Source organism: Hippoglossus stenolepis, chromosome 12 (genome assembly GCF_022539355.2).
Source record: "Hippoglossus stenolepis isolate QCI-W04-F060 chromosome 12, HSTE1.2, whole genome shotgun sequence".
In the NCBI taxonomy this organism is placed as follows: Eukaryota; Metazoa; Chordata; class Actinopteri; order Pleuronectiformes; family Pleuronectidae; genus Hippoglossus; species Hippoglossus stenolepis.
Genome location: NC_061494.1, coordinates 14,011,101 through 14,027,586, shown reverse-complemented (window position 1 = coordinate 14,027,586; position 16,486 = coordinate 14,011,101). Strand labels below are relative to the sequence as shown.

Here is a 16,486-nt window from a genome sequence, read left to right as displayed (position 1 = left end):
TCCTCTCTTGTATTTAGTCTCTTCTTTATAAGCTTATTCGTTGTTCTATTGTATTTAGTACTTTACTGTGTATTCTAGTACTTTATTGTGTATCATTTACTTGGGGTGTATGCAGTTTTTAGTACATTTTATGTTTTGAGCTATTTAAATTCTTAGAATCTGTTTTATTGCAATTTCGCTCTATGTGCAATGCCCTTGAGTTGCTGCTGTAACACAATCATTTCCCAATTAGGGATCAATAAAGTACATTTATCTATCCGTATTGGCAGGTGTTCAGTTTTCTGTCTCACTGGGACATGGGGGGAACAGGGACATAGTTAACATCAGTGGTAATACTTGAGCTTTTCCCACTATGACCAGTCAAAATGTCTAAGAAAAAACAAATACCGTCTTCTTGTAAATCTCACTGGAAGAAGACAATTTAAAAAAGGGGAGAGCAACTTCTTTCAGTCAATGACCAGTGTCCTATAGCTATGGAGTCTGCTGCCACCTGCTGGTGAGCGGTGCAGCATACCACAGCAGGATAATGAATTGTCTCTTCACAAGTTCACATTATATAGTTTCAACGTAGTTTTGTCAGGAGATGTTTAAATGTGCCATGATAGGTGTAAACAGTTATGGTTGATTTCCATTTAGCTGTTCGCTGCATTAGGTGGATCATGGTACTGTGCTGGCTCATGACTTCCTGGAACAATCAAATAGAACAAAGTCATTATTAATGTTAAGAGACACGCGCTGTGAAAGTTCATAATGTCTACAAGGGGAGAATTATCTACCAGATCTGAGCAATCACTCGGTTAATTATTATTATGGTGGAAAAAACGCAGACACAGTGTAGTGTTAAAATGAACCACTTTACTCTTCCACAAGACATCCATTGTGTACATCTTCAATAGAAAAATAAAACCACCTGCTCTGGAGCACATCTGAATATTAGTGTGGCTCATCTCTACAACAATCCAAAGCAACACACACATTTCAGAGATGGATTTCAAAATGTTCACGTCTCCGCAGCAGAACGCACATTCATTGAGCTTATATCGTTTTTGGCTCGCGTGTAGTTTTCCTTTGTCAGAAAAACGAGACGGATGCTCGTCACAGTAAAACATGAAGCACTGTGAGTGGCAGCGCAGCAGTGGATGGATACAGTCAGGAGGTGCCGACGGCAAAAATGCCCAAGAGACAGGAACCATGCATAGCTGTGAGTTTAAACAATCAAGAAACAGCAGAAACCAGTTAAATCAGCCAAGAAGAAGAACTGCAAACTGAAAGTGTTAACTCAACAGTTGTGGTTACACAGCAGATGAGGAATTTCAAAAGTAAATTCTCTCTTTCGTCAGAGTCCCTTCCCACCTTGTCCTTTCAAAATTAGTTTATTTTAAATATATTTTTTTTTAATGAATTCTCTCGCACATAAATAGCATCCTTATTGCTCATTAGAAGAAAAAAAAATCTCTGAGAAGTACAACTCACACATACTGGCATTTAAATCTACAATGTGGCATTTTATTGGCCATAACAAAGCGAAAGCAAAAGAAAGCGACCAAACTTTACTTAAACTATGAAAATAAGCCTTTCAAAGCTCCGACATTGTTAATATTATTCAAGTTAAGAAAAGCAAGTCGTCACAAACAAAATCTATAGTACACGGAAACTGTGGTCAAATTAACACTGGGAACTAATTAATTAATTAATTTATACATGTATTTGGGAGACAATAGGTCCAAATTAACAACTTATGCATGTTTAGTTAATATTTACAATTCTTAAGATAATCAGTGTTACAGGTTTGCGTCATTCATTTCAAAAGGTGTCCGTCATTCATCAGCGCCGTTCGTTTGAGACAACCGACTGTGATCGCTGAGGACTTCCTCGAAAGACGCGTCGGCTTTCTGATCCTGAGAGAGAAAGAGAAAGCAAGTCGGTGAACGTGATCTTACCTCTTTAAAAAAAAGAAACAGATTAAGAGCAGTTTAGTGCTTTTTTAAAATGGTGCACCTTGTTCATCACCGACATCAGCCCTTTGACAGTGGTCATCAAGGAGTTGCACGTCTTGCTAATCTGGCTGTGGTAGGTGGTCTTCTGCTCCTCCTCGGCCTTCAGATTCTGCTCAGTTTGGCCCAGAGTGGTTTTCACCTCCTCCAGTTCCCTGGATAAAGCTTTGTTAGCTTGTTCCAACTGCGCTTTAACCTTTGCATCTTCATCTGCAAGGGAACACAACACAAGTTAGAGGCCCAGTTACACATAACAACAATTAGACACAGTGGACGTCAAGAGGAAAAGACATTTGAAAAAAACTATACAACATCTCAGTAGAGTTGGATTTTCAAGCTCTGTCTTTTCGCTTTGTTGAACAAGCTTGCTAAATTATGCATGTCCAATACCATCACTTTCACTTTGTGTGTCAGTGAACAGTGTCAAAACAAACATTAATCACAATGAATTTCACAGACAATGTTGATGCTACATGTACGGAACCCTGTCTGATAGGATTTAATAAGTTGTAATGAAACAAAAGGATTTGGTCACAGAACATCCGAACTCGCTATCCTTGTGTTTATCATCATTAACCAGGTTCATTAACCTGACTACAGCAACACAAATGACTGGAGCTGACAAAACAGCCAGAATAATAATATGCTGCCGGCAACAATCACTGTACCACACAACATAAACTGTATTATCTCCTGCACATATATTGTTGTGTCACCTGTCTTTGTTTATTCTCAGATTATTGTGTTAATGTGTGAAGCCAGGACACATTTCCTTCCCTGGTGGGTCAGTTAAATCTGTTAAGTCTATAAAAAGGCACATTTTTGCTTGTTTCTTTAATGCTAATTCACATTAAAAACCAATACTGCTAGATCCCGTTTATCATTTGTATGCTGTGGTTGGTGTGAATATTCCAGTCCATGTCTCAACAGGAATCCCAGAAAGAAGAAACCTGAACGAGGTGAGACTGGGTGTTTCTGTAGCAAAACTCAAATTGAGCCAGATCACTGTCCTGTTGGACTTCTGACACAGAGTGTAGCTTGCAATTCAAGATGGTTTCCAAAAAAACAACATTTGCAGTATAATGGAGTTTGAATCATACCCATTTTGACATCCTGCACCATGAGTTTCTGTTCTATCTCCTCTCTTGACTTCTCACTCTTCTCCAGTTTCTGCATTATGCTGCCGATGTCGACCATGGCTCCGTTATAGACGATCAGATTACCAGACTCGCTGGTCTCTGACTGAGCACGAGCTTTCAGAATAGGAAGTGCTCCTCTGTTACCTGACAGAAAGAGAGAGAGAAGAACTTTAACGATGGGAACAGCAACACCGTCACTCTGCTCATTTTACATAAATTTCATGATAGATTTAAAATAGAAACAAAAACATGATGTTACCTGTGAGGTTTTCTATCGGAGCTTCATTAATGGAGGGAATGGGTTCATCCTTTCCCCTGTCTGTCAATTTACGGTAGTAGCAAGACTCTCTAATCACCGGTTTGTTCAACAGCTTCTTTATCTGGAAACAAACAAGTCGAGAAGTCCGTTTTTCTGAGCTGTACGTTGATGTACATTCGTTAGAGAGTGTGTGTGTGTGTGTGTGTCTTCACCTGAGCACGAGACAAGTGCAGTCCCAGTGTGTACAGGATCTCCTCCAGGTCTCTCTCCAGCAAATAGCCACAGTGGCTCTGGTCAAAGTAGACGAACGCCATCAGCAGCTCCTTGTTGTATGTGACCATCTGCTTCTTTTCCTGGTGACACAACAACCATGTTAACACCATAACAGTTATTAAAAAGAAAAGAAAAAAAAAAGGCATTCACAGCCAACCAACCAACCTTGTCTTTGGAGGCCCTCTCTTTTGATGACTTGCGGTCGTCCTTGCGATCTTTCCTGTCAGTTGAGTCATCATCGTCCTTGTCTAAGAAAACAATGGAGCACATTAGTCAATTATCTGTCAGTGTAATTAAACTGTTGACTCACAACTTTATTAACTGCTAAATAGTGTGAACGCAAGAAAGATTTAGAAAGAAACAGATGTTTTCACAAATGAAGGTCTCAGAAACTGTTTGATCCATCACAGGCTCAGCGTGGTGCATGATTTCTCATCATTGACCAAATCTTACTGTGGGAAATCAAATTCATAAACAAGAGAGTGCAGTACCGTCATCGTCATCATCTGCATCTTCAGCCTCCATGGGGTCGTATTCTTCAGCATTGGCCGTGCTGCCATCGTCTTCGTTCTCCTCTTCATCACGAGACTCTTCTTTTTTCACAGCTTTTTCATCCAACTGATTAAAAACACAAATGCATTAAAACACACATCATTCGTTGAGCAAATGACAGACTGAAAACAGCAGACAGGTGGGAATGGCTGACCTTCTTCTTGTCCTCCTCATCCTCTTTGGTTTTTTTGATGGCTGGTTCTTCATTCTCTTCTTCCTTTTCCTTCTTGACTTCCCGTTTCTCCGTCTCCTTCTTTTCTGCCTCTTTTTTAGCTTTCTTGTCCTTTTCCTTCTTCTCGTCTTTGGCGGGAATAGCAGCGAGGGCTTTATATATGCGGTACCCAAAGTCTCTTTGTAACATCTCGTTAAACAGCTCAGCAAATAGGGAGACCTGGACAGAAAAAAAGGAAGATGTATTACCAACTTAAATGAGCAAAATTGTTAATAACAATCAAAACTGATGCTATCAGCCTACCAAAACAATAATAAAGCACATGTTCACATATTTCAAATACTTGTAAAATGACAGTAAATCTCACCTCAAAAGAGTGCTCCTTGTTGTCTTCCAGTCTGTAGTCCAGTAGCACACTCAGGGACATGACACTGCAGTCAAATTTGCCGTTCTTGGCTGACCAGTTGGGGTGCACGAGGATGGTGGGTTCATCAGGGAGGATGTAGCGCCTTTCTCTGCGCTGGCGTTCAATCTCCTCCAGCCTCTTCCTTTCCTCCTCCTAACAGAGAAGAACACGGCAGTTAGAGAAGCATATTCTAAACTCATTTCCACAGAATTATCAAAATGAATGAATTTCTCTGTACTTCTCGGTCTTCCTCGGTGCGAGTTGGCTCCTCTTCCTCTGCCACTTTGCTCTCTGGTTTCTCAGGCTCTTTGGACTCCTCCACCTGCTCCTCCACCTTCAGCTGCTTTGTGAGGCGGGCGATCAGCTGCGACTTTAACCCCTTAGAGCTGAGAGAGCGACAATCCAGCTCCTTTCGCAGGTCATTTACCTAAAGGGAGAGAAATCAGAGAAACGTTACGCTTTGTGCTATGACCCAACTATCTGCGCTCAACTGATGTGAACTCATTTCTACCAACAAAATATAAAAAAAGCTGTATTTTTTAAAAGATGTTAAGGGATTATTCTTTGTCTGCTCTACACAGATAGTTCAACTACACATCAAACTATCAGTGTGGAGATGTTCTCTTTGAACCTCACCTTCATTGATTTCGGGTCAAGTTTAGTCCAGTGAGTAGGAATACAAACGTCCTTCGCTTCGCCTTCATCCTTCTCCTCTTCCTCCTTTACGGGAAAATCATTAGGATAGAGACAGGCAGAGAGACAGAGAGAGGTGGGATAGAAAACCGTCAGCAACACATTCAAGGCCTCTGTGAACTTTAAAGTTGATCCGTGCAAGAAGCAAGGTCACATCTGTCTTTCATTGTCTCGTCCTAGTGAGCTCTCGACTGTGTTTAAGTCCACTGCTACTGAAGCGTACACAGGTTTCTAGCTCTTATGAAAACCAACAGAAATGCCCCCCAGCTGCCAATCAATCAATCTGTGGAACACAAAAAAGGTAAAAATCAATGAGAGTGTGTCGAAAAGGAGTGTAGGTACATCAGGTGAACTGAAGCTGGGCTCCGAACGGAGTGAGGATAGGGTGGCCCTACCATGATCTATGACTGGGGTATTGGGTATTGGCATTTATGGGATTTATACATCTACGTCAGATAGGAGCCCTCTGTCCTTCTGTCCAACCAACTGCCCTGGAAAAACCAAATTCTACATATAGTCCAAATGAGAGTGTAGAATCCAACAACAAGAACAGACAAGAAACAGGACTTGGGGGAGGTTCTCTTTTCTGAAGTCAAACAAGTGAAAATCATAATAAATACACATTTACACGCAACTGACTCCACAGATTCCAGTTTTAAGAAAAGAATTACAGATTCAAGAGCTGGAAAAGCACCACAGGTTCAAATCTCAGAAACTATTTGAGATCATTACTAAGCCAAATTGCAAACACCCAAAATTAAAGCCGGTTAATTAAGTATGGTGCAAAGCAATGCAATGCGCAACAAAATGCCAGAATTAACATGATTACATCCAGATTAGCAACCAATTAATAAGGTGAGGAGCTGGAAACTGTTTTATCAGTTGCGATCAAGGCCTACACAACACAACCTAGTCTCACTGCTTCCACTGTGTGTGTCTGCTGGATGTGAGGGAAGGTGGGAGTGCTGATGGAGGAGTTGGAGCTGAGGAGAAGGGGAAGGGTGGAGGAGTAAACAGAAGAAGCCTAGGTGAGGTTTGGCGAAACAATATTCTGCCTGCGATGGTGTCTGTGTGCATGAATGGTGACGTGTGCGTTGTGTCTGTTGTGTAACTGGGGCTTATTTTTTGTAATTCCTGTGCCTTCCTGTGAGAAGCGGAAATGAGAAGAGAGGGATTAGCGGTTCAGTGCCTGTTCTCCATCCGCCTCCTTTCGCTCGGCCGACAGCTTCTCAGCCAGCTGCTCCCGGAGTCGCCGTGACAGCACCTCCCACTCTGAGCGGGTAGGAAGACAATGCCAAACATCCGGAAGAAACAAAACCACTGTCTCCACATGAGCAGGGACTGTCCGCCCCTTGTGAGTCTCCTCCGGCCGATGATAGCGAATCTCTGCAAAACGATACCTGTCGCAAAGGAAGAGGGTGCATTGGAAAGAAACATTCTGGTCAGGGCACAGTATAAAAGGCAGGCCTTGCTAAGACGAGCCTTCTACAGCCACTCCCTCCCATGAGGTCACTGAATGATCGTACACATCATTACAGTGACCCATCTCCCATAAAACACAGAGCATAGACAAATGGACCCAGTCTGCAGCTCTCCAACTGTTGTCACAGGTTACGCCAGTCATTTTGAGAAAGTTGACAAGACAATCACACAAAATTAAAATTCACACCCCCCCGAAATTCATCCCCATCATAACTTCAGCCAATTATGAATGAGTGCTCTGCGCTTAACCTCGGGTACACTTAAAGCACTACATTAGGCGAAGAGAAGACAGGATAAACGGGAAAGTGAAAGCCAGTTAAATATGTAAGATATTTAACAGAGAGAACAGAAAGAACAAATAAATAGAAAGTAATGAACGTGTCTTCTGGTCCAGGCTACTGCTTCCAGCCACAAAGTCCATGCGTTTGGTTTTTCATCACAATGAAATATGCGCAGGTTTGTACAGAGTGTGACAGAAAGAGAGAGCCAAGACGACAACACACAAAAAGGCCAAAATAACATTAAACAACACAATAAATAATAATAGTAAATAATGAGCAGCAAATTAACAACACAATAATCATTGGAAACAAAACAATATCACCCAACACGTCCAGGATGAGATTTAGTGTAGAGGCAGTCAAATTAACAGCACATTACAGATACTTAATTTGGGTTTTTAGTAACAACAGAGTTTAAAGACAAACAAAAACAATGAGATAAATAGATACTGATGAGATGTGAGCTCTTACCACTGAGTGCACAGACTAAGGTCTATGCCTGTGAGGGCCTTGCAACAGCGTATGGCTGTCTTTATGAGGACAGAAGGATCCTTCTCTGGGTCAGCTCCATCCAGAGAGGGAGACCAGTGACCACCGATGGCCATGGCCTCGTCTTTACCTCTCATTCCCACCAAAAACTGAAGGAAGAAAGACAGATGGGTGGGTACAAAGGAGAGTCACAGAGCAAAGGTTAGTTGGAAATGGGAAATATGGATAAAAGGAGTGTAGAGGGTGGGAAGAGCGAAAGGAAAGAGGATATAGACCGAAGCAAAGAGGTCAGTAGCATGTTAGAACATTCACACCTCTGAGGATCCACCACCACAATATATAAAAGACACCAGGGTTATTTACACATGGCAGCCAACATCAGTTAGTTGTCTTCCGCATTGTGAAGACTCAGCAATGGAATAGGATCATCACATCAGTGTCAGCTCATGCGTGTGGTACAAGCAGGGAACAGATGAGACGTACCTTAATGAGTCTGGCAGGGTGTTGGAAGGTGTCTCTCATTTCCTGGGTGTCCTCTGCCAGAGCGCAGGACTTGTGGTAGAGCTCCTCTATACTGGGGTTAGCCAGCAGCATCACCTGAACAATAAAGACACAACATTTACTGAGTACACAGAACAAACTAGAGCCCGACAGATTTATCTGCTGACTGACTGGATGAGTAGATGTGCATTCATTTAAAGAAATGAAATTATTTTCTAAATTCAACTTCTATGAATTGGTTGTATTTATGTTTTCCTTTTATTTACAGTTATTTAAAATAAAAATAAAATTCAATACATATGTTGGCCCATATATTAGTATGTGAATTCTATACTCCATAATATTGGTATCAGCATCAGCCCCCAAAGATTCTTATCGGTCAGGCTCTAATGTAAAAATCCAATGTGATAAAGAAAGATGGTTCTTGCGTAACTGTAGCAGCGGTAGCACCATAAGCTCGGGCAAACCCAGCAAAAACACATCAATCATCTCAGCTACGTGTTGAACATATGAGTGCATTTATTTCTAATTTACATTTATGGCTGTTACACTTTATTTAAAAAGGAGTGAAATCTAATTTTCATTTCACTTTCATGTTGTTATTTAGGTGCCTGGGATACACATTTCCCAGATTTTTTGTATTTTATTATCTTCTTGTTGCCAAGTCCAATTGTAATTTCATAATGGGTTTTACAACTTTCTCTGTGAGAAATAGAAACAGGGGATGAACTTTCTTCACATCAAGCTTTTGTCTCTGGCTGCCACATGCATTGTACTGAAGGTGAGTGTCACACTAGTGCAGTGTATTCCTCATTGACGGTCATACCTTAGCACTATAGGTGTGGTTGGCATCGGGAGGATCCAGCACAGCTGTGTTCTTGACTAGAGGATCTACCTCTTTGTGCAAGATGTGGAAATTACAGGCGTTACTAAACTGGAAGGGGCGTGTCACAGGGAAGGCATCCACCCAGGTGAAGACAGCGTCAAAGAAGTCGCTGGGAATGTAGAGGCTCTGATAGCGCCTCCTCAGCTCCATTATGTCACAGCTGGAGCTGGAGAACACACAGAGGACAGTTTCTACCTCAGTCATACTAGACAGGTTGCCGTCTGTTACACCAGAGTCCTGACATGTGACAACTATGATCAGTTTACAGATTCACAGCATGAAAAAATGAAAACAAAATCTACTCACCCATCCAAGCTGAACTTGGAAAACTGGACGGTATAGCGAGGCACGACCCTGCGAGGCCGTCTTGGTGAGCGGTCACGTCTCGGGGAGCGGTCTCTGGAGCGTTTGCGTGTGGGCGAGCGTTCTCTCGATCGCCTGCGTTCACGATCTCTGTCTCGGCTAATGAATTAAGTAAAAGCAAGTATAGATTTATAGGAAAGCAACAAAAGCAGCAGCTCAATGCAACTTTTAGTGGCAAATATCAGAAAATCTTGGAAATTGTCTAACAAGAGCCCACCTGCGTTCTTCTTTTGTCCTGAGGATGAGCTCAGGGCCTCGATCATTGCGGCTGGGGAAACGAGGGGGAGGTTCAATTCGTCGAACAGGTTGTGGCTGTTGCATCATCCTAACTGGGGGTTGAAGCAGACCCCCGGGGAAAACATCTAGAGACAAAACACAATCGGCAAAGGACCAGCTTGTTTAAAATCACGTCTATGGCACGAACACAGCTTTGATTCTGTCGTCAATGTTGCACCAAAACAGTTTGATCATCACTACTTTATAGCCAATACCAGTTAAATGACGTATATTTTACCTTTGGGTGGCGGCTGTGGCAGCAGAGGCTGAGGAGGGTTTTGGAGGAGAGGGGCCAAAGAGGCAGCAGAAAGCTGGGCCTGCAGGAGGGAAGGAGGGGGAGCCTGGACCGGAACACTGAATGTGGTTGGGGGAGGTAGAGACTGAAGCATGGTGGGGCCTGCTTTCATCATTTGAGGAACTTGAGGCTGGATCTAAAAAAAAGAAGCAAAAGAAGCATGTTAACATGCCAAGAGATAAGATACACAACAGATGAGATGGTGAATATTACAAAATCTAGCAAGAAAAGCTGGTAGAAGTTCAAACATCTGCTTGAATGAAGCAACTGTCAAAGGATTCCTAGTGTAAAACAAAATATTAACCCAGAGAACATCTGGATAATCTCAATAATCCAGGTTTTTACCTGCTAGGAGCAAAATGCAAACCTGTATACACTATAGGGTGAAGAAAATAAAAGATCCAGTAAAAGGTGATGGTTAAACATAAATTCTTGATGAGATATCTGTGAGCTATGGTAAGAGGATGGTACAGACTTTTATAATTATCTTAAAAAAAGCTTCTGTGCATCAAGGGGCCACAAACATCTTCCTAATATGGTACATTTCTTGGCAACACTATAATATCTGTTACCTGAATAACTTTGAACATGTGACATTTTTATAATAAACGGATTTCTCTTACTTCACACTGAAGTATCATCTGCTATTTTGAGTTTAATGTTCAGTGTAAAACCTGTAGTCATGTTACATTTATGACTAAGTGGAATATTTGAGATATTTAGTGAGCAGACAATTTTGGCAACATTCAAAGAAAACTAAATCTGAACCTTGAATTAATCACTTGACCAAAAAGGCCAGCCCACTACAGTATTCAGAAATATATATACACACACACACAACTATATATACCATTATTCAAACTGTATACATCACACTGCTTGGTAATGCACCAATTCAGTTGCTAGATGCTAATGTACATGGTACTTCAAAACAAATCTTTACACCTAGGATTACTGCAAATTAACAAAGTTTCTTTTGTAGTTTTAAGAATTCACAGAGCAGTGTAATAAAACTGCTAATTCCACGCTGTATACTGTTCCTGCCATTATCTAAAATATGTTCAAAACATATTCTTTATCATAGCAGCCTATCCCTCAGTTTAACCACCTTAAAAACAGAAGTAAGGCCACATTAGTTTGTTTGACAAACAAAATAAATATAATCTGGACAAAGAGGCTGTTATCTACCACAAAAAACTAAATGAAAAGTTTATATATATATAAATATATATGTAAAAACATTGAAGTACTGGTATAAAAATAATCTATCTATAAGATGTATGTGTATTACGAAAGACAGCCAGGTTGCAAGAAAAAAACTGAGCAAGGAGAAAGACAAGAGTTTGAGATTCAGGGGATGGTGGTTACATTTTGTCTGTTGTCCACAGTAGAGTGCATGTCTGAGTAGCGCAGCTGCATCCCGGGCTCATTGTAAAGGCCGCCGAGCTGTGGGGAAGCTTGAGGTAAAGGCTGATGTTGATGTTGATGATGCTGATGCTGATGCTGATGTTGATGCGGATGCGGATGCTGATGCTGCGGATGCTGCTGATGCTGCGGATGCTGCTGATGCTAGGAAGGAAATTAAGAAAACAGTCAATAAAAGACAAAGACGCACAAGAATGAGTTCAACTTTGACAAAAAGAAAAATAGACACTTAAATCTAAGAATCTCAGACTATGACAGATTCATTGTCCAAGGTTTAAAATGAATCTGTGAATATTTAAAATTCAAATGGATATGTTGACATTTTCCACACGTAGCCTCTGTCGAAGACGAGTCAACAACTGTTTCAGTGTTTACACAGATCAATACTGGAAATGGATAAACTAAACCTTGGATAAACAACAAAAGAAGACAAGTATGTGTTTTTTGTAGTGGACGAAGCAACTTGAAGGAAGCTCACTTCACTGACTGCAGTCACAACGATACCAAAAATCAAACAAACAGTCAGCAATCCATCTGTATCACTGTGTTCAGTCATTCTTGAGTAAATGAATGCCACCTCTGAGAGTTTCTCACCGACTGGTTTGCTAGCTGAGGTAAGGTCTGGATTCGCTGGGCGTTCCACTTGAACGGCATGTTCGGGTTGTACACAGCTTCCACTAGGACCCTGTCGCCCACCTGCGGGGTCTTCCCCTTCACAGCACTGAAAACAATCATACATTGATCATAAATACATCTCTGTCCATCTCAACATGTCAGATTACATCAGCTTCAATTGAACCTTTTTAAAGAAGTGCCGACTGGGAGATGCTACACCAATTCACCTTAGCTGGAAGAAGACATCTTCATCTACAAAACCAAATGTGTCGTGTAGCTTGTTGACGACACCAGTGAAGACTCGCTGCTTCTGTGGTTGGGTCTGCTGTTGGTGGCTTGAACGTGGTGTTGGGTAGGACACAGTTATCTGGGCTGTCTGCTGGGGGTTAGACAGACTCAAACTGGTGGACATGGCGACGGGGGGCTGAAAGTGAGGAATAAAGAGAAAGATGAAAAAACTGCTAATTTGAAAAACATGTTGGCTGCATGTCTATGTGATCGTAATATACATGTAGTAATAAATTAGAGAGAAGTTATATGAATGAGAGCTTTGTGTAACGCAATTAATTTGGGGTTAATTTAATTTAACCCCAAATGCACAACAGGATTATTATATTTGAAAAGACAAACAATATGTGGCAGATGTATGTTTTTTTTGCACATTACCTGAGAAAGCAGTGCCTGTTGAGGCTGTGGGAGCTGCGAAGAAAAGACAAAACAGAGGACTAAACATTTTGTTCACGTGATACAAGAGATTTGCTCAGAGTACAACACCACAACCTGTTTTCTCAAATTAATTCTCTACAGCCCATTGTGTGTTCACCACAGGGTTTTTGCTGGTTGAAACAAGATCCTTTTAATGCTGCATGTAAAACACGCGGTCATATGAGAAGTTGTCTCAAATTACACTTTCATTCACATGATCTGCCTCAGAACAAACCTTTTAAGCTGCCAAAGTATATTTAGCCCCAAAGGATGTGGAAAAATCAATAATAATGATTTCAGGAGTGAATTCAATCTCATTATAAAAGAGTGCAATTTCGGGGGAATTTTACATTTAGTGCTGTACAAGGTAACCTATGCTTATTTTACCAACAACACTTTAGTCTTCCATTTTGCTGAGACATTTAAATGTATACAAAGCCCCAATAGATGTCTAAATATTAAGACCAATGCTAATGTCCTTGATTTTAGGAACCATGACATCTGTCCAAGGTTTGCATGTTCATGAGAACATCTAAAGCAAAGTGTGACAAGCATAATGTGCCTGTTTTACCTGATGGGGTACACTGTACAGTTGCTGTTGAGGGGGTTGTTGGGGAGGTTGCTGCTGCTGCTGTTGTTGCTGCTGCTGTTGTTGTTGCTGCTGCTGCTGCTGTTGCTGTTGCTGCTGCTGATACTGCTGCAGCGCTGAATTAATCTGCGACTATAGACATTAAAAAGTACATGAGTGAGGTTGTTGTTGATCAAACAGTGAGACGTGAAACATTTCAAGCTGCACAGCTCGCTGACTGTGCTTTGGACTACCATGCTGCGACTGACCTGCTGTAGTGCTGCTGCTGCAGCAGCTGCTGCGGCTTGCTGTTGCAAGGCAGCAGTTTGCTGAGACAGCTGATAGTTTGCAGCGGACTGGTTGTTGAGAGAGGCGGCAGCCAAGGCCGACTGCTGAGAGTAAACAGAGGGAGATGCTCCCAGAATAGACGGCTGCTGCACACCCATAGCTGCAGAGACGAAAAATAAGGCACCACATTCAGAGAAATGTAGAAAAATCCATGGGAGAGATGATGTGATAACATGTGTAAGACACAGTGAGATTAAGTCTTTCCACACAAGAGTTAAACATTTTCATAAGAGTAATTAAATAGCTTTGCCCCTCTGGTGTGCTATACTTACAGTGCAGGCTGTTGAGGTCTAGAGACTGCGAGTGGCCCGGCTGGGACACCGCTGTGGGAGCAAATTGAGTCGCCCAGGGCGGATTCTTCTGTCCCCCAAATTGGGCCATGACTCATTCAAGTTAAGGGCAGGCTCTGCTCACCAGACCAGTGCTTGTCACTAAAAACAAAACGTACAATTAGGTCAAGTAGAGCTAAGACCAGAGGATAACAGGGGTCAGAGTATTTAGATCACACAAAATACATGAATCCCATGCAGCGTATTCTCATTGCACAAACCCTGCCTCAGTATGGATGCATGGAGTTGTGCAGAAAGACAGTGACGTACCAAAAACAAAATTCACTTCAACATCAAAATACACGAGAGGCAGCACCAGGGCACGAATAACACGACACGAAGACGTGAACTTACATGGATCTATCTAACATGTCGTATCAAGCCAAAGCAGACTTTAACTTTTAGCTATCTCACAGCCACTAAACGCCATCAGACGGGTTTGAGGAGCTATAACTGGTTTCCATTTGTGGGAACAAGGCCGTAGGTGGGAGAACAAACTCCTCATTGGGAGACATTACTGGTCAGGACACGTTGTCCTTCATATCTGCACTGCTCCGTGGATTAGAGTCCGATAAGTGCTGACACAGCGTAGAGGCTAGTGTTAGCCCCTGCAGCTGACAGAGGGCTAGCGCTGGCTAATGCTGATAGTGTTGTTGTTAACAGCCGCTGACTGGCGGTTCTTTAAGTTGAGGAACTGTGGCTTCGTCTCTACGGGGTTAAACGCACATCGTTGAGATGCTACAGCAGAATTAAAACACAACATGGCTGCTGTAGCACAGGTGCCGTACACACAGCTAAGCTAACCCTTAGCATTCGCACGTCGTTAGCTTTGTTGCCAGATTAGCCTCGTGCTGGGTTTGTTGTCGAGAGCGAGGCCCGAGTTCGTGTTCACCGGCGCCTCCGAGAGTTTTCACAGAATAAAAACACACGGTCAGCTCTCCTGCACGAAAAACAACGACTGCGCTTCAAATATACATGAAATGTTCAGGAGATCGGACGTAGACATAATCGTCGGTGCTTACCGCTGTCCCCTACGCCGGCCGATGTACACACCCTCTGCGCATGCGCGGGCTGCAGAGCCAGTGCCACGCAGCAGGGGGCAGAAGATCCGGGAGAGATCAACAAACACACAGTTTATATGTCCAATAAAACTGTCTCTGAGGAAAACAACAAGATCCTGCGTCACATTTCACCATTTAACTGTCCATAACAGATTCTTATAACAAAATCTCTCTCTGCCTTTATAGCCATCACTGACTACTCCTGCAGAAATATATAACCACCTCCACAATGTCCAGATGATGATCAACCATCAATGGTTTGATGTCCAGAAATTATAGTGAATGTGGGCTAGATCCTTATTTAACTCTTTTAACTGTGCAGTATTCATTACTTCCTTGCATCTATAAGTATTACATGTTTACTTATCACTTCACTGATGTATATCTTTGACTGTCCTCTTTGCTGCTGTAACATGGCAGATTTAACCACTGTGGGACTAATAAAGGATTATCTCATCTTATCTTATCTTATTCACCATCTTAAGTTACAAGAGGATACATATTATTTCAGTTATTTACAGGAGAACAAAAATATCTGCTGTGCCATGTAATACTATGGATAATACTTTGACATTGGTAGAAAACACATTTTATTGTATGTCAATGAGGCCAGTGGTGCTTGATAGGCGTTTATTAAAGGTCTGATGATTTATGATACAGTTTATATAGTTGAACTGTCCTCTTATCAGTTTAAATATAATGTATTATTATAATTTTTTACAATGGGTCTGTAGTGTCGGAGGACTTGTTGATGTTACTATATATGAACAACAGGAGGCAGCAGTGTCAATGAACTTTATCTGTTTAATTCAATCACAATTATTATTCTGACCTGTCACTTTATTATATTACAATATTTATTCCATCACTCAAGGTTTGTATCCATACACAGTTTAAGCTGCATATACACACTGTGTGTATAATCTTTGACTTACTTGCTAATACTCACTTGTCAGTTTATTAGGTGCACTAAGCTAAATAAAAGTTGTGCAGTAAGTTTGGCTCTCAAAGGTAACAGTATATGAAGTTATGTTTATTTCTTTCATTGAAACTGTGTTTTGGTGTTGATTGCATGTTATTGCAGGTATTTTTTTATGTTAATCATTTTGTAGTACGTTTTATTTGTATGAAAAGTGTAATATAAATAAAGTCTGGTTGATTGATTGAGGTATTAGCAGATGCCTAAGTTTAATCCTCCTGAATATTGCTCTGACAACTGTATATAAATACATTGAGAGCTGCTAGAAGCCAGTCATATATCTTCTATATGTAAACATACTTATAAATAAAGATGATTCTGATTCTTCCTGTAACAACTAAATGAGAAACAATTCCTCATTTGTTTCTCTTCCCACACAAAACACAATGACACGA

The 16,486-nt window shown here is 41.4% G+C and overlaps 1 protein-coding gene across 1 annotated transcript; it reads right to left on the bottom strand.

Annotated features, from left to right (window-relative positions):
* Window positions 1–835: 835 nt before the first annotated feature.
* ccar1 (cell division cycle and apoptosis regulator 1) lies at window positions 836–15,139 on the bottom strand. The gene is made up of 26 exons (XM_035172259.2): window positions 15,074–15,139; window positions 13,995–14,153; window positions 13,644–13,822; window positions 13,378–13,527; window positions 12,768–12,800; window positions 12,329–12,525; window positions 12,081–12,207; window positions 11,430–11,630; window positions 10,005–10,197; window positions 9,708–9,852; window positions 9,434–9,589; window positions 9,068–9,293; window positions 8,224–8,337; window positions 7,723–7,889; window positions 6,678–6,888; window positions 5,432–5,515; window positions 5,034–5,222; window positions 4,757–4,948; window positions 4,372–4,608; window positions 4,157–4,283; window positions 3,831–3,913; window positions 3,605–3,745; window positions 3,393–3,513; window positions 3,095–3,277; window positions 1,999–2,204; window positions 836–1,898 (listed from the first exon to the last, which is right to left on the bottom strand). Exons 2-26 carry the CDS (start codon window positions 14,101–14,103, stop codon window positions 1,818–1,820), a joined length of 3,852 nt encoding a protein of 1,283 aa, XP_035028150.2. The 5' UTR covers window positions 14,104–14,153; window positions 15,074–15,139; the 3' UTR covers window positions 836–1,817.
* Window positions 15,140–16,486: the final 1,347 nt, after the last annotated feature.